The 23,116-nt window shown below is 43.4% G+C and overlaps 2 protein-coding genes across 7 annotated transcripts; both read left to right on the top strand.

Moving 5' to 3' along the window:
• The first annotated feature begins 1,218 nt into the window (after positions 1-1,218).
• LOC118367868 (zinc finger protein 850-like) lies at positions 1,219-13,739 on the top strand. The gene is made up of 7 exons (XM_052492664.1): positions 1,219-1,588; positions 1,748-2,054; positions 2,158-2,242; positions 3,280-4,709; positions 11,449-11,769; positions 11,877-11,952; positions 12,211-13,739. Exons 2-7 carry the CDS (start codon positions 1,761-1,763, stop codon positions 13,593-13,595), a joined length of 3,591 nt encoding a protein of 1,196 aa, XP_052348624.1. The 5' UTR covers positions 1,219-1,588; positions 1,748-1,760; the 3' UTR covers positions 13,596-13,739.
• A 2,147-nt stretch (positions 13,740-15,886) lies between these two features.
• Positions 15,887-23,002, top strand: LOC118367867 (gastrula zinc finger protein XlCGF57.1-like). 6 transcript variants are annotated; one of them, XM_035751576.2, is made up of 4 exons: positions 15,887-16,004; positions 20,545-20,924; positions 21,032-21,107; positions 21,314-23,002. In XM_035751576.2, the coding sequence occupies exons 2-4, from the start codon at positions 20,577-20,579 to the stop codon at positions 22,696-22,698; spliced, it is 1,809 nt and encodes a 602-aa protein (XP_035607469.1). In that variant the 5' UTR covers positions 15,887-16,004; positions 20,545-20,576; the 3' UTR covers positions 22,699-23,002. The 6 variants fall into 6 exon arrangements, with proteins under 6 accessions (XP_035607469.1, XP_035607464.1, XP_035607467.1 ...); XM_035751571.2 differs by lacking the exon at positions 15,887-16,004 and adding an exon at positions 18,624-18,866; XM_035751574.2 differs by lacking the exon at positions 15,887-16,004 and adding an exon at positions 18,833-18,944.
• The last annotated feature ends 114 nt before the right edge of the window (positions 23,003-23,116 follow it).

The raw sequence follows: 23,116 nt of genomic DNA, 5'->3' as shown, positions 1-23,116 counted from the left end.
CAAAAACGTCTAAAAACCTGTTTACGCTTTGTCATTATGGGGTATTGTGTCTACGTAGATTGAGGGGGAAAAACGATTCAATACATTTTAGAATAGGACTGTAAACATAAAATGTGGAAACCGGCCTGAATAGTTTACGAATGCACTGTATATATTGCGTTTTTTTTATTTAACTTGGCAAGTTAAGAACAAATTATTATTTACAATGAAGGCCTACACAAGCCAAACCCAGACCACGCTGTGCCAATTGTGCGCAGCCGTATGAAACTCCCAATCACGGCCGGTTGTGATACAGCCTGGATTCAAACCAGGATGTCTGTAGTGACACATCTAGCACTGAGATGCAGTGCATTAGACCGCTGCACCACTCGGGAGCAATATAGTGCAGACATGGGTCTACGGTGCAGACTAGTAGCTAGTTTGTTACAGCATTAACAAAGAGGCCAGTGCCATAAAAGGCGCTTTCTGACATGGTAGCAACCCGCAACATTATGATCATGTTGGGAATAGATCACTGATATTGCTGGTGGTTTGTTTGTAAATAGCGAGCTCGTCTATTTATAATGATGGCCTACCAAAAGGCCTCCTGCTGGGATGGGGGCTGGGATTAAAATATAGGACAAAACACATATCGGGACAAGAGAGACAACACCACATAATGAGAGGCCTAAGACAACAACATAGCATGGTAGCAGCACAAAACATGATATAAATATTATTGGGCACAGACAATAGCACAAAGGGAAAGAACACACTGTATATAGATTTTTCTATTGTGTTATTGACTGTCTCTTTGTTCAACCAATGTGTAACTCTGTGTTGTTTGTGTCACCCTGCTTTGCTTTATCTTGGCCAGGTCACAGTTGTAAATGAGAACTTGTTCTCAACTGGCCTACCTGGTTAAATAAAGGTGAAATACAATATATATATATATATAAAAAGAAGGTAATACATCACGCGAATCAGCCACAACTGTCAGTAAGGTGTCCATGATTGAGTCTTTGAATGAATAGATGGAGATAACTGTCCAGTGAGTATGTATATAAACTCTATATCTATCTATATTGTATATCTATGGTAGTATCATTCCTACGTTTTGACTACCATTTATTATGTACATGATTCCACGGGAATATTCCTTTAAGGATACACACCCAATCAACAGCCTCTTAATCTTTGGCTATTACCTGATTGGCCAGTTGTCCCGGCTAAAGTAAATTGTTTTCTGGTTTTAATCTCGGCCAGTACGAAATCCATGCTGTTTTATCCGTGAAGATTAACGAGAAATAAAAACTGTTCCTGGTGAATTTGGTAATTGTTGGGTGAGACGGGTTAAAAGTTGTCTAACGTTAGCGTTCTTGCTTGCCAGTTTATAGCGTTGAATTGCAGGTGGTGGTTTGCTATTTTAGCTCGCTCTGTTCTCATCAACAAAGATCATTATTAGCTAGCTACCTAGCGCTAGCACAAGTCAATTTAGTGCAGACACAGGTCTACGGTGCAGACTAGTAGCTAACTTGCTACATCATTAGCAAAGAGGCTAGTGGCATAAAATGCACGTTCTGACATGGTAGCAACCCGCAACATTATGGTAATGTCAATAGATCGCCGCTGTTGGTTTGTTTATAAGTAGTCCTGTTAGCTAGTTCCGAACATTTGATAATGTAGCCTAATGTTACATTTTTTGTGTTGGATGTGTGATGGCCTGGTCTAGCTCTCGAGTTAAGTCAGCTTGGTCTTTTGCCCACAGAATTCAAAGAAAGATGGATGTTAACCAGGCTGAGGTACTCAAATCAACTAGATGGAGAACAAACCTGGAGAAAGTTAACATAACCAAGAGGACTACACATTCCAAAACGAATGGGGTTACTTTGAACTCCATACAAGTAAAACGGGAACCAAGAAACTTTGAGCAGAAGGAAATTGGGGACGGTGACCGTTCCAAACTTTCCTTGCTGAAGAAGCATGTCAAGCAACAACAAACTACATCCAACCAAACGACCATTGGTAGTCAGATATCATGGAGTCCTCTAGTGCTGTTAACAAGATTGTCTAAGGTCAGAAGAGTTAGTCTTTCCAAACATGTGACAGTTAATAACTAGTCGAGTATATAGATTGTTGGTTAATGCGTGCTGTTTTCTCATCAATATAATTCATAAGGTGGTGGTTAAGACTCTTCGGAGAGATACTAAAGTGTGTTTGGTGAAGGAGGAGACAGATGCCAGGAGGGATGAAGACAAGGGAGGTAGGATATAGTGTTCATACATCAGTCTACTCCCAATACTGCAGTTTAACCCTCAAATACTACATAGTTAATCTCCTGTGACCCAGATATAGTGCTGAGTGATTAGTGCTTTTTGAGGTTTGTTCGGTTTCAATTAAAATAATAAGAGGTTCATGGTTTTCAGTTTGGATCAGTTTTTAAAACCTTAAATGCACCATGCATTATGTGGGTTGAATGCTGTCACATGGAATATAACAATTAATGAAGTTAATTTGATGCCCATTACTGCTTATCACTTATTAACCATAGTTTATTCCCATTACTTTACTTAAAATATTTGTGTATTACACTTATGACTTTATTATTACATTCCAAGTCATTTCATCTCTATAGAGCTGCTGTCTTGTTTTCTGACAAAATCACTGTTTTAGTAGTTCAATGAGGCATACTTTTATGACTGAATGATTACCAACTATCAATCACTTAGATCATGTATTTTCAGGTAAAGATACCTCTCGAAGCAACTGCTCTCGATCGTGCATTCGAATGTCTCTTTTACATAGCAGGCGTAAAAGAAACGGACCGGACAAGTAGGCACGCAATTGATTATGGTCATTGTAGTGAATTACTATGTTTTCTTTGCAAAACTATTTGGAAACTACAACTCCATACTACATTGCAGAGTTTGATCTGATCTGATTAATCTCTAGAGAAACTGTGCATTGAGCTCGCATAAAAATAAATTTAATTTTAATAATTGAACCGACGTCGGTAATTTAGTTTTTTTTTTTTAATTAAATAACCAACATTTCAGTTAATCGCTCAGCACTACCCAGATGTATCTGGATGAAGCATTTGTTGTGTTCTAGTCTCTATGTAGTGATTATGTAGAAAACAAGTGTTGCAAAAATCCTTGGGTCTCACAGGATTAAGTGGGTGAATTAAATGTCAGCAAGGATTTCAGAAAATAACATTTCTGTCCCCTTTCTCTCGTCTTATCCCGTCTTACCCCTTCTTCTTTACCTTCCTTCCTTCCACCCATCTCTGTACTCCCTCAGTCTCTTCTCCTCAGTTCTTTCCTTGTCCACACTGCACCATCTCCTTTACTGACTGTTACTTCCTAGAGAATCACATCAAGAACAAACACCAGAAGCAGTACCTGGCCATGTTGAAAAGCCAAGTCTCAAAGAGTAAAAGAGTGTATGGCCCAACACACAGCTGTCCCCACTGTAGCTGCATGTTCCATACACCACGACAGCTAGACATTCATACCCGCCAGGCCCACCCCTCTGCCCGTCCCCAGAAACCTGCCCCTCCCCGCAGGGTTCCGGGGAAACTCCACCCCTGCCCGCAGTGTGCCCGCAGATTCCCTTACCTGGGCACCCTGCTGAAGCACTGCAAGAATTTGCACAAAATGGCCGTTGTTCGCATCGATGGACACCTCAGTTGCGCGGAGTGTGGGAAGAGCTTTGAGAATTGTTGGGGACTGGGGCCTCACCGGTGTCACGAACCAGAGGGCACTAAACCTAAGGACACCAAGCCTGTGATATGTCTGGAAGTCGGCTTCCATTGCTCCGAGTGTGGCAAGATCCTCACTACTCCTACAAGCCTGAACACTCACATGCGCATCCACACTGGAGAGAAGCCTTATGAATGCAAGGAGTGCGGCAAAAGATTCTCGAATAGTAGCAGTTTAGGCAAACACCTGCTGATACACAAGGGGTTCAAAGAATTCAAATGCCAGGATTGTGGGAAGGCTTTCGCCCAGGCAAATCTTCTCAGGAATCACATGACTGTTCACTCTGGTGAGAGAAAGTTCTCCTGCTCCCATTGCGACAAGCGGTATGCATACAGGGGTAGTCTGGAGCTTCACCTGCGCACACACTCAGGGGAGAGACCTTTCAAATGTACTGTGTGTGGTAAAGACTTTGCTGACAAATGTTATCTGAAAACACACCTGAATATCCACAACAACCAGAAAAACTACCATTGTGGGGTTTGTGGGCGGAAGTTCATAAGGCTTGGGTTGTTGAAGTTACACATGCGCTCACACACCGGGGAGAGGCCCTACCACTGCACAGTGTGCGACAAGAAGTTTTTTAGACTCTCACACCTGAAGAACCATCATCTCACTCACACAGGTGAGAAACCATACACCTGTACCGAGTGCGGTAAAAGCTTCACTCAGTCTGGAGATCTGGCTAAACACAAGCGCCACCACACTGGGGAGAGGCCATTTGAATGTTCTGAATGCCACAGCCGTTTTATCTGTTCAGGTTCTCTGACCCTGCACATGAGGACCCACACTCACCGTGATGTAAAGCCATTCTCCTGCCAAGAGTGTGGGAAGAGCTTTTATGAACAGAGTCATGTAAAAGTCCACATGAAAATCCACAATGGGAAACCGTATTCCTGCCCCCACTGCTTTTTTTGTTTTGCTCGCAAGAGCAACCTTTCCAATCACCTGTCTAGATGTCCTCAACTTAAATGAGTTAAACCTATGAATGGGGGGGTCGTTCCCTTCAGTGATCGATGCTGGACAACAGATGCGAACTGTACCCCTACTGTGTATGGTAACTCCATATCACAGAATCGACCTATGATTCCACAATGTCTTTAGCAATACTCCAATATGTTCATATACATTAGATTGTTAGTTACGTTTTTGTCTGTTTTTAACCTGTATTTGATATTTTTTTAAATATGTACTGAAGGGACAGTGATGTACAGAAGATTGTTTGACTGATTGTCCTCGTAATTAGTAGGTGATGATGTTTCGAAAAGATGATGGGATGTTTATTTTCCTTTGTGTTTGTGGTGTATACCTTGATTTGGAAGAAGAGGAGCATTTATGTAAAGGACACACCCCTAGTATTGTTATAAACATGACATTAGATTCATGGGGCTCCCGAGTGGCGCAGCGGTCTAAGGCACTGCATCTCAGTGCTGGAGGTGTCACTATAGACACCTGGTTCGAATCCAGGCTGTATCACAACCGGCTGTGATCGGGAGTCCCATAGGGCAGTGCACAATTGGCCCAGCGTCGTCTGGGATAGGCCGGTGTAGGCCATCAGTGTAAATAAAAAACTTGTTCTTAACTGACTTGCCTAGTTAAAAAAAGAAAAATGAAATGTAATTACATAAAGACCACTTGAACAGTTGGAACACATGATTTGTTTCAGTCCATTAGCCATCATTGGCCTGCACTGGTTGTAATATTGCAGTCCTAAACTTATGAAGCCATACTTCTGCCAAGAATGTGGGAAAAGCTTCTATGAACTGAAACACTTTAGATGACACATGGGGGAGAGATCATACCCCTTCCCCCTTGCTTCTCCAGCTTCACTCACAAACCAAATCTCTAGAAACACCTGCCTAATGTTGTAAATGATCATGATTTGCCTTTTTTATTTAACACCATATATAATGAAACGCATTGTATTCATACGGGCGGCAGGGTAGCCTAGTGGTTAGAGTATCGGAAGGTTGCAAGTTCAAACCCCCGAGCTGACAAGGTACAAATCTGTCATTCTGCCCCTGAACAGGCAGTTAACCCACTGTTCCTAGGCCGTCATTGAAAATAAGAATTTGTTCTTAACTGACTTGCCTAGTTAAATAAAGGTAAAATAACAAATAAATAAAAATAGGTATCACTTGGAGATGACTCTGCCACTGTGAAATTCTAATGTTATAACGGATCGTCATTAGGTTATAGTTACATTGCTTAATGAACTATGTTTTGTACTTTTTCTGTATTCTTTTCTTAATTTCTTCGCTTTTTAAATGATATACACGAGATTTGTATGTCGACTCCTGGTGATGACTGACAATAAAGATGCCATATTTCACAAACTGCCACATCTGTTTTGTGCTTAAAGGTAGACTCCGTAAAATGAAGTTGCCACGAGCAGCACCACAGATAATGCGATGAGGGAGATGCAAGACTGCTCTCACGTGGTATCTGTGCCAGTGGAGGCTGGTGGGAGGAGCTATAGGAGGATAGGCTCGTTGGAATGTCTGGAATGGAACAGAGTCAAATGTGGTTTCCATGTTTTTGTTTTATACTGTTCCATTCCAGCCATTACAATGATTCTGGCCTCCAATAGCTCCTCCCACCAGCCTCCTCTGATCTACGCTATGTGCATGGGTCACTTCATACTATTACAGCGTGATAGCACCAGGACCAAAACCGCAGAGAGATTTAGCCTCGCACTTCAATGCACTTAGTTCTTGTGGAAATTGACCTGCTATGTTGTTTACTTTGTGCATGTCATATCGTTGAGTCTACCTTTAACGTAAATCCACATCACTCCCAGAGTAATGTCAATTCAGTTAAATTGGGTTAACAGGGTTACCACTTGAACAGAGAACCACCCATCCTGTCATTAACTGATTTGGACCAGTCCATAAGCTAAGAACCATCATTGGCTTGTAGTGGTGTTGATATTCCCTTATCCTGTACAGTATTGGTTCCCAAATAAGGTTACAAGCCTAGGACCCCTGGGGGTACTTGAGAAGACTCATGAGACTATAGGCCTACTGGTAAAATGTACATTATGGTATACTTCAAGGGTACTCCAGGCAAAGCAACATTTAGTTGGTGGTACAGTATCGTTCCCACATTTTGACAGAAGAGGCCTGTTATTATTGCAATAAAATAACTTTTTATTATCATAAACATAACACATTTCCGATATAATTTATTTTGAGGAATATTTCTTTAAGAATCCACACCAATGAACCGCCTCCAAATCGTTGCATGTCGAGGAGCCATTACCTGATTGGTCAAGGCCACGTGTAGTAGGCACTTTAAGGACATAAACTAGGATGTGCAGCGTTTTTATGGCGTCGACGAAGGTAGGCGAGGCTGTGTTGGCCCTTCTATCATTGAGCATTTACGAGATATACAATAATACGTTAGCCTTTGCTGTATTATTCTCATCAACAAAAACGAGACTACTCGTTAACTACTAAGGTGAAACTCCATATGATTATTCATTTTCGTGTTCGTGTGTTGCACCAAAGATACTGGATATACGAGATGCTTGTCTCTACCCTAACAATGGGGATTCGTTGTCTACAGAGCATAACGGCGGGCTCCCCCATATTCCTTTCTTTAGATAGGTGGATACGTCTCGTTTTTGAATATTCTATGAGGGGTGTTGACGTCCGCCGCCTGTAAAACAGTCTCGAATTTCAACAGGGACAACTCTTGTATAAAGTGTTTTTTCTTAAACCTGCCTGGATGTCAGTGCATCACACTTATATCAGTATACTCGTAACAACCTAAGCATTACCGAACTTATATCAAATAAGCCACACGTATAAAAATATAATTTCCTTTTTATCTTGACTATATTCGACACTCATTGCCCCGACCCCATACAAAAACTCCTCACATAAATAATGATCTGCTTAACGTGGAGAGATTTTGGGCAGAGACACGCTCTCGCTTTGCCTCTTCCTATCTGGTTGCACTTGCATTCAGTAGCATCTATGGATGACATAGAATAGATGTAAACGGAAGAATCAAGGACAGGACGGTTCCAGGGGCTATTTATTACTCTGATGCTGTTGCAAAACGTTTCTTTAACGGAAGCAAAAGGAACGAAACGGGGAGGAACTTATCTGAATTTGTCCAATAGAAACTCGTGGTTGGACATGATTACACCCCTGATGTTCTGAGATTCTCTGGTGTTTACAAAACCACTTCTACTGTGAGATTATTATATCATGAGGATGCTGCTAGATTAGCATATCAGGACCTGTTTAAAGGCGTTACGTGGTCAATCTGATGTTTGCTTTGGCCGTTCAGCATTTACGACGATACGCCTCTGCAGAAGTCAGGGCATGTATACTTATTGCGCTTTGCGGAGCAGCGCAGATCTGTTGTCAAGGAATGAGTTTGTGTTTATACAGGACCTCCCATCCCCACCTACCGTCACCCAACCATGTCAATGCGAAGGAGTTATATGGAGCCCTCCACATTGTTACAACATTTGGAAGGCGCACGGCGGTGCTGTATGGAGCTCAATTTGGCCTCTGCATGCCACCAGAGGCTCCGGGATTGCTTTAAACCACATATGTCAGAGTCAAGGCCCGCGGGCCACATCCGGCCCGCGAGAAGGTTTTTTACGGCCCCTGGGATGATCTTGATTTATTATTAGAACCGGCCCGCAGACCGCAGCAAGCCGGCAGCCCGCAGATCTTTTACACGCACCAATACTACATTTCCCACAATGCAACGGTGACGCACCGAGCAGTAGGCTGCTTCATTTCAATATTTATTGGCACAGCAGTTGTCAGCATCACAGTAAAATTAACTTTCAGATACCCATCAAAAATGGCAAAACGGAAGGTGGACACTGAGAACCGGGGTTTCAAACAAGGTGGGAGTCGGAGTATTTGTTCACGGAGGTAGCTGGAAAACCTGTGTGTCTTCTGTGTGGAGAAAGTGTGGCGGTACTGAAAGAGTATAATCTGAGACGACATTATGAAACGAAACACGCGGACAAAAACAAGAATATGGACATGGAACAAAGGCTACAAAAGGCAGAGGAATTAAAACGAGGCCTCAAATCTCGACAGGCTCTGTTCAAAAAGCCAAATCACAAGGCCAGGCTGCTGTCAAGGCCAGTTTTATTTTGGCAGAAGAGATCGCTAAATCAGCCCGGCCATTTACGGAGGGGGATTTCATCAAAAACTGCATGATTAAAGTTTGTGACGAAGTTTGCCCAGAAAAAAGGCAACTCTTTTTAAATGTGAGTCTGAGCAGAAACACCATTGCCGAGAGAGTAGACCAGTTGTCCATCAATCTAAAAGAGCAGCTTGTGAAAAAGGGAAAAGATTTCATTGCATATTCCTTGGCTGTGGATGAGAGCACCGACATTTCTGACATTGCCCAGTTGTCAATTTTCATCCGCGGAGTGGACTCCAGCCTAAGCGTGACAGAGGAGTTTTTGGCTTTACGTCCTATGCATGGCACAACTACGGGGCATGATTTGTATGAAGAGGTGTCAAGATGTGTAAATGAGATGGAGCTGCCTTGGGAAAAACTCGTGGGTTTGACAACCGACGGAGCACCTGCGATGTGTGGACACAGGAGCGGACTGGTGGCGAAGATACGGGAAAAGATGCAAGAGGAAAACGCGACAGGTGAGCTGACAGCTTATCATTGTATCATACACCAGGAAGCCTTGAAAATGGAGCATGTAATGAGCATCATCACGCGCACAGTTAACTTTATCAGAGCCAAAGGTTTGAATCACCGCCAGTTCAAGGCATTTCTGACGGAGTTAGAAACGGAGCATGGTGATTTGCCTTATCACACAGAGGTGCGATGGCTAAGCCAGGGAAAGGTGCTTCAAAGATGTTTCGAGCTTCGTGAGGAGATTTGTCTGTTCTTGGACAGCAAAGGGAAAGACACAACACAACTCCGAGACGAAATGTTTCTGTGTGAAATGGCTTTTCTGTGTGACATTACGAGTCATCTGAATGCAATGAACTTGCAGCTGCAGGGTCGGGATCGTGTCATCTCTGATATGTACAGTACAGTGAAGGCATTTAAAACCAAACTGACTCTGTGGGAGACGAGATGCGGAAAGAAAATTTGAGCCACTTTCCCAGCTGCCAGACCATGAAAGAGAAGCTCTCTACCAGTGCGTTCCCGAGCGCACAGTTGGCTGATAAAATAGGTATGCTTGCCGCTGACTTTCGACGCCGATTTGCTGACTTTGAAGCACAAAAAGCAGGTTGGAACTGCTCGGTAACCCATTTGCTGTTGACGTGGAAAGCTCACCACCAAACCTCCAAATGGAGTTGATTGACCTCCAATGCAATGATGCACTGAGGGCAAAATATGCGGCAGTGGGTGCTGCGGAGTTCGCCCGTTTCCTCCCCGACACAATGCCCCAGCTGCGCATCCAGGCTGCTCAAACGTTGTCTATGTTTGGCAGCACATACCTGTGTGAACAACTGTTTTCTTTGATGAACTTGAACAAAACATCACACAGAAGTCGACTTACTGCTGAACACCTCCACTCAATTCTGAGGATTTCCTCAGCTCAGAGCCTTACCCCGAACATTGATGAACTTGTGGAAAAGATGGGACACCACCAAGTATCACCCTCAACCTCAAACAAGTGAACATTACTGTGCAATCACATATTTAGAGTTTTTACTCAGTTCAAGTTTAAAAGTTAAAGTTTAATATTTGTTTTCACTGCATGTTACTTCTCCTTAAACAAAGTGTTGTTTTTGATTAATAGATTTTTGCACTTTATTTTATTGTATTTCAATCCAATTATATTTAAAAAATATTTCAGTTGAGTGGATGATAGAAAATTGCTATTATTGTTTTTTTCTTTGAAGTAAATTTAGCCCACTTTTGCTAAAATAGAAAATATAGGCTACTGATGGTGCCTTGAATACCGGTTTCTTTCATTTAATGTTCATGTTATGGGGATTTTTATATAAAGGAAATTTGTCTTTTGTGTCTGTTGAAAATTAAAGATTACTGACAGAGCCATAAGAAAATATTGCTTTATTTATCTGATCATATTGGAATATATTTGTTAGGTTTTCAGTAGGTTCAATTAGGTTCACTAGACTATATGCGTCATTTAAACATTTTTCAATGAACATTCGAACAGTCCGGCCCTCGGCTTGTAGCTAAATTTTTTATTTGGCCCTCCGTCCATTTGACTTTGACACCCCTGCTTTAAACCATCCATATAGAGCCTCTGACCACATTTTCGGATCATGCATTAATCGGCTTTTTTTTAACGGTAGAGCAAAGGATGGCACTATATGGGACATTAATTGCCGCAGTATTGCCGTTGTAATGACTACATTATGCATGGAATGCCAAGGCATAATTGTATAAAAGTGTGTATTCTAATTTAAAATGTATGTTGTTCTGTACCTATCTATTAATGTTATGTAGGAGTAGCTGCTGCTTTAGCAGTAGCTAATGGGGATCCTAATAAAATACTAATACTAGCAGCTCAAGACATTAGCTAGTTAGACTGCTGCACCATTTGAGATCCCTAAACTAAGGTACTGCATCTCAGAGCTATAGGCGTTACTACAGACCCTGGTTCGATATATTAGTATGATCCCTGCCTGATATTGCTGTCTAAGGGATGATGCTCAATAAAACTTGGTCTGTTCCCCACAGAATTCAAATGAAGAAGCACTCCAGCATGATGAAGAGCAAACCTGGGTAAAACAACAAAACTAAGATGTCTAAACACCATCAAGACCCCATCAAAACAGAGTGTGGGACACAGTCAGATGATGTTGACTGCAATAGAGAAGAAATAGACATTAGCCAATCACCCTACATTACTAAAGGTGTTTGTAACAGCTCCATCCTAATCAAAGAGGAACCAACAGACTTTGAGCAGCAGGGAATGGGAGAGGAACCAAACCGTTCTGGTCCTTCCTTCCAGAAGAAGCACATCAAACATCAAAATACATCCAATCCAATGACCGGATGTAGCAAGATATCATGGAATCCTGTGGTGACGCTAACAAGATTGTCTAATGTAAGAAGAGTTAGTGGTCTTTCCCAACATGTGACAGTAACTAGACACTAGTATTTAGACTTTTGCTTCATGCATACTGTGGTTTCTTCGTCTTTCTAATCCATAAGGTGGTGGTTAAGACTCTTCTGCGAGACACTAAAGTGTGTTTGGTGAAGGAGGAAAACCCAGACGAGACAGATGGAGGTAGGTAGGGCATAGTTCATACATCCAGTCCATCCTCAACGCTGCATTTGAAATGGATGATGGGATTACTTGAACATCATTTGAACATTAATTTACCAAACTTTGAAATGAATTTTCAGCAAAGATATTTACTCAAGCATGTTATTGTTGAATGAGGAAATGTAGGAAATCACAACTATGTTCTGTTTCCTCTCTCCTCCCATCGCTCTGTTCTCACTCATTCTACCATCCTTCCACTGCTCTGTCCCTCTCCCTCAGTCTCTACTTCTCAGTTCTTTCCTTGTCCACACTGCACCGTCTCCTTCACTGACTGTTACTTCCTGGAGAATCACATCAAGACCAAACACCCGAAGCAGTACCTGGCCATGCTGAAAAGCCACGTCTCAAAGAGTAAAACCGTGTACGCCCCCACACACAGCTGTCCCCACTGTAGCTGCATGTTCCATACCCCACGGCAGCTACACGTCCACACCCGTCAGGCCCACCCCTCCGCCCCGCTAAGGAAACTCCACCCCTGCCCTTATTGTGCCCGGAGCTTCCAGTACATAGCCAGACTGCATACTCACTGTAAGGTTTGGCATAAAATGGCTGTCGCTTTCATCAATGGGTACCTCAGTTGCGCTGACTGTGGAAAGAGCTTCAAGAATTCCTGGGGACTGGGGCCTCACCAGTGTCACAAACCTGGGGACACTAAGCCTGAGGATGGCCCTGTCTATATGAACATTGGCATGCCATGCTCAGAGTGTGGCAAAAGCTGCTCTAGTCCTCGGAATCTGCGCATTCACATGCGCACACACACCGGCGAGAAGCCCTACGTCTGTAAGGAGTGTGGCAAGAGCTTCTCAGAAGACAGCAGTTACCGCAAACACATGATGATACACTCGGGGGTCAAGCCATTCAAATGCCAGGATTGTGGAAAGGGTTTTGCCCGGATGGGGCGACTCCGAGTTCACATGACTATTCACTCTGGCGAGAAGTCTTTCTCCTGCTCCAAATGTGACAAGCGGTTTGCATACAAGGACTGTCTGAATCTTCACCTGCGCACACACTCAGGGGAGAGACCTTTCAAATGTACTGTTTGTGGTAAAGACTTTGCTTACAGAAATTATCTGAAGTTGCATCTGAAGATCCACAACAATGAAAAGAACTACCATTGTGGGGTTTGTGGGCTGAAGTTCATAAACAGTGCAGCATTGAAAACCCACCAGCGCACACACACTGGGGAGAGGCCTTTCCATTGCACAGTGTGTGACAAGACATTTTTTCGACATGAACACCTGAAGAACCACCAGCGCACTCACACAGGTGAGAAACCATACACCTGTACCGAGTGCGGTAAAAGCTTCACTCAGTCTGGAGATCTGGCTAAACACAAGCGCATCCACACTGGGGAGAGGCCATTTGAATGTTCTGAATGCCACCGACGGTTTATCTGTTCTGCTGATCTGACCAGACACATGAGGATCCACAATAACTCACGGCCATATCCCTGCCAAGAGTGTGACAAGAGATTCCGCTTGGCCAACCACCTTAAAATTCACATGAGGACCCACACTGGGGAGAGACCATACTCCTGCCCCCGCTGCCATCGCACCTTTTCTCGCACCCACCACCTCTCCGGTCACCTGCCTAGATGTCGCTGAATGATGAAATATATAAATCAACTTTTTTACTCTTATTGTAGTTATTTAATAAGGGAACAGTGGGGTACAGAAGATGATTTTGTGCCCGACTGACCTGGTAATGCTAATAAATGTTAATGACAATAAAGGCTATTCTGTTCTGTAGTTTCTGGTGTTTTTGTGTATGCCAACTTGATTGAGTTGGAGGTGTGCGTAGCCAATAAGAGAGTCATACAACATACATTTCAGTCTCCCAGTATGGGTTGCAGCCAGTGCAGTATAGCATGTACTATAGATTGCAGTATAGCATTTACTGAGATGCAGCCGCCACAGTAGTCAGAGGAAACAAACTTTTTAAGTAAGTAGGTTTGTGTTTATACAGGACCTTCTACCCCCACCTACTGTCAACCAATCATGTCAATGCTGAGCTATAAAGAGCCCTCCACATTGTTACAAAATGTGAGAGGAGCACAGCGATGTGGTACGGAGCTTGATTTGGCCTCTGCATGCCTCCGGAGGCTCACACCCGCCATACAAAGCCTCTGACCACATATGCAGATCAAGCATAAATTGGTTTGTAGGCTACACTATCATTCCCACATTTTGATAGTCAAATGAGGACATAGGGGCATTCTCAATTGGTTAGCTAACTCTTCCATCCTCTCCTTGCCTCCTTTTGAAAAAGGTGATCAAGGAAATTTGCATCCTGTAGCTCAAACTCCAAAAAGTTTTGGGACACTAAAGTCCATGGAGATAAGAGCCCCTCCTCCCAGCTGCCCATTGCACAGAGACTAGGTAACACTGTCACCACCGATGAATCCACGATAATCGAGAATTTCAATAAGCATTTCTCTACGGTTGGCTACACTTTCCTCCTGGCTAACCCAACAGCCCCCCCCAGTTACTTTCCCAAGCCTTCCCAGCTTCTCCTTCACCCAAATCCAGATAGCAGATGTTCTGAAAGAGCTGCAAATCCTGGACCCGTACAAATCAGCTGGGCTAGACAATCTGGACCCTCCCTTTCTAAAAGTATCCACCGCCATTGTTGCAACCCCTATTACCAGTCAGTTCAAGCTCTCTTTCGTATCTCCCGAGATCCCTAAAGATTGGAAAGCTGCCGCAGTCATCCCCCTCTTCAAAGGGGGTGACACCCTGGACCCAAACTGTTATAGACCTGTATCCATCCTGCCCTGCCTTTCTAAAGTTTTCGAAAGCCAAGTTAATAAACAGATCACTGACCATTTTGAATTCCACCTTCTCTGCTGTGCAATCCGGTTTTCGAGCTGGTCACAGATGCACCTCAGCCATGCTCAAGGAACTAAACGATATCATAACGCGCCATCGATAAACGACAGTACTGTGCAGCCGTCTTCATCGACCTGGCCAAGGCTTTCACCTCTGTCAATCACCGTATGACTGCCTCGCCTGGTTCACCAACTACTTCTCAGACAGAGTTCAGCGTGTCAAATTGGAGGGCCTGTTGTCTGGACCTCCGGCAGTCTCTATGGGGTACCACAGGGTTAAATTCTCGGGGCGACTCTTTTCTCTGTATTTATCCACGATGTCGGTCTTGCTGCGGGTGATTCCCTGATCCACCTCTACGCAGATGACACCATTCTGTATGTATCTGGCCCTTCTTTGGACACTGTTAACTAACCTCCAAACGAGCTGCAATGTCATAGAACAATCCTTCCATGGCCTCCAACTGCTCTTAAATGCTAGTAAAACCAAATGCATGCTTTGCAACCGTTCGCTGCCCACACCCGCCCGCCCGACTAGCATCACTACTCTGGACGGTTCTGACTTAGAATATGTGGACAACTACAAATACCTAGGTGTCTGGCTAGACTGTAAACTCTCCTTCCAGACTCACATTAAACATCTCCAATCCAAAATTAAATCTAGAATCGGCTTCCTATTTCGCAACAAAGTCTCCTTCACTCACCCCGCCAAACATACCCTCGTAAAACTGAGTTTTTGTATGGAGGTCAATGAGAGTGTTGAAATTGATCAACATAAAAATGAATGGCTTATTTGCTACGTGATATTTATTTGATCGAATAGAAGTCGTGTAATGCTGAAGTGTTTAAAAGTGTACTGATATAAGTAGGAAACCTTACATCCTAGTAAAAAGATGGCTATGCATATTCTTGTTATGAGGCTTGTAGCGTAGCATCTCTCAGTTAAATACGGGTGGTTGACGTAAACAACCCTCGTCGAATATTCAAAAAGGATTACAATTATGAGATGCATTCACCATTCAAAAGAAAGTATAGGCGGGAGCTAGACAGCCCGCTGTGCTGATTTGTGGACATCGACTCCCATCGTTCGGGCGAAGAGATATGTATATCTTGTCTATAATTGTCTATAATCTTTGGGTATAATGATAACTGGAGACGGTGTCCAAGATTTCCGCCTGATGTTTTCAAGGTAATCTACTCACATTCCCATACGCTGATTCATGGACCGTCTATATTTGGTTTATATGAACCAACATCACATAGCGCATTAGCGTTCAGTGTGCACAGGGAGCAGTGACGACATCGTACGTCATCCCTAAACATGGCAGACATTGGATGAATATACAATTTTAATATTTCGTCTGTGGGTGATTATAAAATAATCGGCCTCAACAACAATTATTTGAATAATTAAATGTATGTTTTGTGCACAAAGGCTATGACTAAAGTGTCTTATTAGGAATTTTCAAATCTGACTTCTCGATGTGGTCATGTTTCGAAATGTTATTTCTGGGCCGAGCGTCAGTTAAACTGTAGTACCGAAGCAAATCTCTAGGAGCAGTCGAAACGGTGCATCTCCGTGGCCCCTTGATTCTGCCCCATTCAGAAATGGGTAGTTCTACTTATGATCCTTGGGACGTCCCTGCCCTAACGCTAACTGTAACCTTAACCCCTACCCTACCCTTCCCCTACCTTAACCTTAACCATAACCCTTACCTAACCCTTTCCTTAATTAACCATTTTACATTTCAACTTCAATGGGGTAAAGTCAGAGTTGGGATGTCCCAATGAACCTGGATAGCATGGATCTTTAGCAATATCGAAGATTTTTATAACTAACCCAAGATAGACCACAGCCTGTCATTTCCAATGGGAACAAATAAGTCATAGTGGGCAGAACAAGCAAGGACGTGAGCATAGCCAAGCACAAGCTAGTGAGATCCTATTGGCCGTTCTAGCAAGTATTTGCATTTTTTCCGTTAGGGACCGCCTACTCTGTGCGGGTGTGCATACAAACATATATTTAACAGATGTTATAGTTGCGAAATACTTGTGTTCCTAGCTCCAACAGTGCAGTAACATCTAACAATTCACAACAATACACAAATCTAAAAGTAAAAGAATGGAATTAAAAAATATATAAATATTTAACACAAGCAATGTTGGAGTGGCAAAAATACAAAATATAGTAGAATAGAATACAGTATGTACATGAGTAAACAGATGAGATGAGTAAACATTATTAAAGTGACTAGTAAGCATTTCACGGTAAGGTCTACAAGTCTACCTACACATGTTATATTCGGCGCATGCGACTAATAAAATTTGATTTAAATTAGTGTTCTATTATTAAAGTGGCCAGTGATTCCATATCTATGTATATAGGGCTGCAGCCTCGAAGGTGCAGGGTTGAGTAGCCGGGTGGTAGCTGGCTAGTGATGGCTTTTTAACAGTCTGATGGCCTTGAGATAGAAGCTGTTTTTCAGCCTCTCTGCCCTAGCTTTGGTACACCGGATCACTGGTTGCTGCGGAAAAGGAGGAGGTCAAAAGGGGGGTGAGTGAAACGGTTAGTGGTGGTGAGCACTAAATAGCGTTTCAATCGGTGATGTCACTTGCTCTGAGACCTTGAAGTAGTGGTTCCCCTTGCTCTGCAAGGGCCGCGGCTTTTGTGGAGCGATGGGTAACGATGCTTCGTGGGTGACTGTTGTTAATGTGTGCAGAGGCTCCCGGGTATGGGCGAGGGGACGGTCTAAAGTTATACTGTTACACTCCCTCTGCTGTTTCCTCTCCTTTGAGGGAGAGGTTATTTTCCTGGAACCACTCCACCAGGACCCTCGCCTCCTCCCTGTAGGCTGTCTCGTCATTGTTGGTAATCAGGCCTACTACGTTTGTGTCGTATGCAAACTTGATGATTGAGTTGGAGGCGTGCGTAGCCACGCAGTCATAGGTGAACAGGGAGTACAGGAGAGGGCTGAGCACGCACCCTTGTGGGACCCCTGTGTTGGTAATCAGCGAAGTGGAGGTGTTGTTTCCTACATTCACCACCTGGCCTGTCAGGAAGTTCCACATCCCATTTGCACAGGGCGGTGTTCAGACCCAGGGCCCCAAGCGTTAATGATGAGCTTGGACGGTACCATTGTGTTGAAGGCTGAGCTATAGACAATGAACAGCATTCTGCCGTAGGTATTCATCTTGTCCAAATGGGATAGGGCAGTATTCAGTGCGATGGCAATTGCATCCTCTGTGGCTCTATTGGGGCAGTAAGCAAATTGAAGTCGGTCTAGGATGTCAGGTAAGGTAGAGGTGATATGATCCTTAACTAGCCTCTCAAAGCACTTCATGATGACAGAAGTGAGTTCTACGGGTGATAGTCATTTAGTTCAGTTACCTTTGCTTTCTTGGGTGCAGGAACAATGGTGAACATATTGAAGCAAGTGGGGACAGCAGGCTACGATAGGGAGAGATTGAACATGTCTATAAACACTCCAGCAACCCAATTCGCCCTTCCACTCCTTCTAAACAACTTTTTTATTTTTTTTACTTTGGGAAAGGGTCAAATCAACTAAAATGTGTCCACTCTGTTCGTAACAGATTTTAGTTTTGGGAACAGAAAACTGTATTGAGATCAAACGTTTCGTCAATGAGAACATTAGCATAATGTTCCAAAATCCATCTCACTACATCTTCAAATTCGCCATTGGGAGTTTTCCATATGAATAGGTGGATGACGTCAGCGCTATCGCAATCTAGTGATTTTAACGCTGTCTATGTTTCAATGAGAGGTGGCAGGCTTTCTCCCTGGGTAAAGCGGTGGTTTGAAAATATGTTGTTGTCTTTGATACTCGTGCCCCTCTTCACAACAAACACCCTCAATTATGGGAGTCTCGGACTAAAGTATGTAGCGAACGACAGAGCAGCGGAAGAATTTGGTGCAAGTCATCAGGCTCATTCTTATTATACTTCAGTGGCCAGGCTAGACCACTGGGCTTCTTCTCATCATATACGTTGTGAAGTGGGAATTCCTACCGGATGCTTCAGATTTATACATCCGGTAAAACATCTGGTACCTTGTTCAAATGGTTTCCACTAGTTACCAAAGCCACACAATCAAAATTGGTTTCGACATAAGGTTAGCAGTGTGGTTAAGGTTTAAACCCACATTTTTGAGAAATTGTAGAAATAGGTTCCGTGTGGCTCAGTTGGTAGAGCATGGCGCTTGTTGTGCATTCGATTCCCACGGGGGAACGGTACAAAAATGTATGCATTCACTACGGTATATTAGTGTCTGCTAAATGAGGTAGAATGTACAAAAAGGCGGGTTTATGACTTTGTGGCTGTTGTAACTAGTGACGACCTTGTTCTATCTGTGGTGGAACGTTGCGGACATAGACCAGAAAGTGCAGCGTTTTATGACGTTGGCAAAGGGAGCGAAGCTGTGTGCCATTCTATCATTGAGAATTTCAAGATACAAAGTAATTGGCCTTTGCTATGTTGTGCTCATTTACAAAGACTAGGCTACTAGCAGCTCAAAACAATAGCTAGCTAGTTGGTTGCAACAGTAAGTAGAGTTTGCTGCCTGTAATATAATCCTATAACGAGCTATGCTTATGTCTTGAGCGGGTTGGGAGCAACATGAATGCTAATGTCAAATTGAAGGGTTAGCTGACAACGTCACGAAAACGATGCTTCAATGGGGCAGAACTCCTTGTTTTGATTCTGGATGTCCAACTAGCTAACAATGACTAGAAGCTGCCGTGTGGGGAATAGTTTCATATCGTTTTATTCGTTTCTTGATAGAATGTCGTTTTTTGAGGTGTTTTAACTGTTGCCACGTCATCTATGCTATAATGGCTCAATTCCGCTAGCTAGCTAACCAACAACTGTAACGATGTATTTGAGAGACAGGTTCTCATTTTGCAGCAAATGTATTTATGTATTCAATAGACATTGGAGACGAAATATAGTTTACATTTTATCAACAATTTAAGACACCCCGGTTTGTTTTGCCCTAGTTGTGTGCGCGTCGGTTTTGTTGCTAAACAACCAACCCGTCTATAGGCCAATTATTACTGGTAGGTTGACTGTTAGAAACGTATGCAGTTACATTTATTGTTCATGCAGACCTGTGGTTTCTTCAATTACCCGATGATTGGTCAAATCAAATTGGATTGGTCATATACACATGGTTAGCATATGTTATTGCTAGTGTAGCGAAATCTAACAACTAATATCTAACAATTACAAAACAAAAGCCTAATACCCACACATCTAACTAAAGGAATGGAATAAGAATGTATACAAATATGGATGAGCAATGTCAGAAAGGCATAGGCTAAGATGCAATAGATGTGAGATGAGTAATGCAAGATATGTAAACATTGTTAAAGTGGCATTATTAAAGTGACTAGTGTTCCATTTATTAAAGTGGCCAATGATTTCAAGTCTGTATATAGGCAGCAGCCTCTCTGTGCTAGTGATGGCTGTTTAACAGTCTGATGGCCTTGAGATGGAAGCTGTTTTTCAGTCTCGATCCCAGCTTTGATACACCTGTACTGACCTCGCCTTCTGGATGATAGCGGGGTGAAAAGGCAGTGGCTCGGGTGGTTCTTGTCCTTGATTATCTTTTTGGCCTTCCTGTGGCTTATAATGTTGCATGGTTTATTAATATGATCACTGCTTGGTATAGCTCTAAGGGTGATGTTCAATAAAACCTGCTCTTTTCCCCACAGAATTCAAACGAAGAAGCACTCTAGTCAACAAGATGAAGAGCACACCTGGGGAAAAGCAACACAATAAAACCAAGCGGACTAAACACCATCCAGACCCCATCAAAACAGAGTGTGGAACACAGTCAGATGATGTTGACTGCAATAGAGAAGAACCAGACATTAGCCAATCACCCTACATTACTAAAGGGGTTTGTATCAGCTCCATCCAAATCAAAGAGGAACCAACAGACTTTGAGCAGCAGGGAATGGGAGAGGACCCAAACCGTTCTGTTCCTTCCTTCCAGAAGAAGCACATCAAACATCAAAATACATCCAATCCAATGACCGGATGTAGCAAGATATCATGGAATCCTGTGGTGACGCTAACAAGATTGTCTAATGTAAGAAGAGTTAGTGGTCTTTCCCAACATGTGACAGTAACTAGACACTAGTATTTAGACTTTTGCTTCATGCATACTGTGGTTTCTTCGTCTTTCTAATCCATAAGGTGGTGGTTAAGACTCTTCTGCGAGACACTAAAGTGTGTTTGGTGAAGGAGGAAAACCCAGACGAGACAGATGGAGGTAGGTAGGGCATAGTTCATACATCCAGTCCATCCTCAACGCTGCATTTGAAATGGATGATGGGATTACTTGAACATCATTTGAACATTCATTTACTCAAGCATTTTTTTGTTGAATGAGGAAATGTAGGAAATCATAACTATGTTCTGTTCCCTCTCATCTTTCTCTTTCTACCTTCTTTCCACTGCTCTGTCCCTCTCCCTCAGGCTCTTCTCCTCAATTTTTTCCTTGTCCACACTGCACCATCTCCTTCACTGACTGTTACTTCCTGGAGAACCACATAAAGACCAAACACCAGAAGCAGTACCTGGCTTTGTTCAAAAGTTATGTCTCAACAAGTAAAACTGTGTATGCCCCAACACACAGCTGTCCCCACTGTAGCTGCATGTTCCATACCCCACGACAGCTACACGTCCACATCTGTCAGGCCCACCCCTCTGCCCCGCTAAGGAAACTCCACCCCTGCCCCTATTGTGAACGCAGCTTCCAGTACATAGCCAGACTGCATACTCACTGCAAGGTTTGGCACAAAATGGCTGTTACTTTCATCGATGGATACCTCAGTTGTGCTGACTGTGGAAAGAGCTTCAGGAATTGCTGGGGACTGGGGCCTCACCAGTGTCACAAACCTGAGGACACTAAGCCTGAGGATGGCCCTGTCTGTCTGAACATTGGCATGCCATGCTCAGAGTGTGGCAAAAGCTGCTCTAGTCCTCAGAATCTGCGCATTCACATGCGCACACACACCGGCGAGAAGCCCTACGTCTGCAAGGAGTGTGGCAAGAGCTTCTCAGAAGCCAGCAGTCATTGCAAACACATGATGATACACTCAGGGGTCAAGCCATTCAAATGCCAAGACTGCGGAAAGGATTTTGCCCGGATGTGGCACCTCCGAGTTCACATGACCGTTCACTCTGGCGAGAAGCCTTTATCCTGCCCCAAATGTGATAGGCGGTTTGCATACAGTTATTCTTTGAAGCTTCACCTGCGCACACACTCAGGGGAGAGACCTTTCAAATGTACTGTGTGTGGTAAAGACTTTGCGGACAACGGTTATCTGAAGACACATCTGAAGATCCACAACAATGAAAGGAACTACCATTGTGGGGTTTGTGGGCTGAAGTTCATAAACAGTGCAGCGTTGAAAACCCACCAGCGCACACACACTGGGGAGAGGCCTTTCCATTGCACAGTGTGTGACAAGACATTTTTCCGACACGCACACCTGAAGAACCACCAGCGCACTCACACAGGTGAGAAACCATACACCTGTACTGAGTGCAGCAAAAGCTTCACTCAGTCTGGAGATCTCACAAAACACATACGCACCCACACTGGAGAGAAGCCGTATGAATGTTCTGTCTGCCAAGGCTGCTATACCTCTTCAGGGGATCTGGGCAAACACATGAGGATCCACAATAACTCACGGCCATATCACTGCCAGGAGTGTAACAAAAGCTTCCGCATGGTCGGTCACCTTAAAACTCACATGAGGACCCACACTGGTGAGAGACCATACTCCTGCCCCCGCTGCCATCGTACTTTTGCTCGCACCCACCACCTATCTGGTCACCTGCCTAGATGTTGCTGAATGATTAGATTATTTATATACAGTCAACTCTTTTACTGTTGTAGTTATTTCATAAAGAACAGTGATGTACAGAAGATGGTTTTGTGCCCGACTTTGTTGTGTTAATAACAATAAATGGTAATGTCAATAAAGGCCGCTATAATCTGTGAAAGATGCCATGCCTGTTGTGTGGTTCTGGTGTTTTTTGTATGTTTTCTTTGAGCTGAAATAAGAGAGTCATATCACATACATTTCAGTCTCCCAGTTTTCTATTGGTAAACCATCATTGGCCTGCACTGGCTGGTTTTGATATTACAGTAAGTTGTACATTTCATATTACAATTTGAAAGCTTTTGAAGAGGATTGATTCACCAATTTAGTCTATTTGTTTCTGAAATCCCAGACCTAGGGCAACGTTGTTAGTGTGTGAGTCAACCTG

This window comes from Oncorhynchus keta, chromosome 34 (genome assembly GCF_023373465.1).
Source record: "Oncorhynchus keta strain PuntledgeMale-10-30-2019 chromosome 34, Oket_V2, whole genome shotgun sequence".
Classification (NCBI taxonomy): domain Eukaryota; kingdom Metazoa; phylum Chordata; class Actinopteri; order Salmoniformes; family Salmonidae; genus Oncorhynchus; species Oncorhynchus keta.
The sequence above is the reverse complement of the archived record's forward strand: the minus strand, read 5'-3'. Positions and strand labels throughout refer to the sequence as shown.

What these genes read in the sequence shown, in the direction of transcription:
- LOC118367868 (XM_052492664.1), top strand. Translation starts at nt 1,761, where the DNA reads ATGGATGTTAACCAGGCTGAGGTACTCAAATCAACTAGATGGAGAACA. An exon ending in CTAGATGTCCTCAACTTAAA is followed by an intron (nt 4,710 to 11,448) that starts TGAGTTAAACCT and finishes AAACCTGGGTAA; the next exon opens with AACAACAAAACTAAGATGTC. An exon ending in CCCAGACGAGACAGATGGAG is followed by an intron (nt 11,953 to 12,210) that starts GTAGGTAGGGCA and finishes CCTCTCCCTCAG; the next exon opens with TCTCTACTTCTCAGTTCTTT.
- LOC118367867 (XM_035751571.2), top strand. Translation starts at nt 18,845, where the DNA reads ATGCTTCAGATTTATACATCCG. An exon ending in GCTTCAGATTTATACATCCG is followed by an intron (nt 18,867 to 20,544) that starts GTAAAACATCTG and finishes TTTTCCCCACAG; the next exon opens with AATTCAAACGAAGAAGCACT. An exon ending in CGCTAACAAGATTGTCTAAT is followed by an intron (nt 20,925 to 21,031) that starts GTAAGAAGAGTT and finishes CTAATCCATAAG; the next exon opens with GTGGTGGTTAAGACTCTTCT.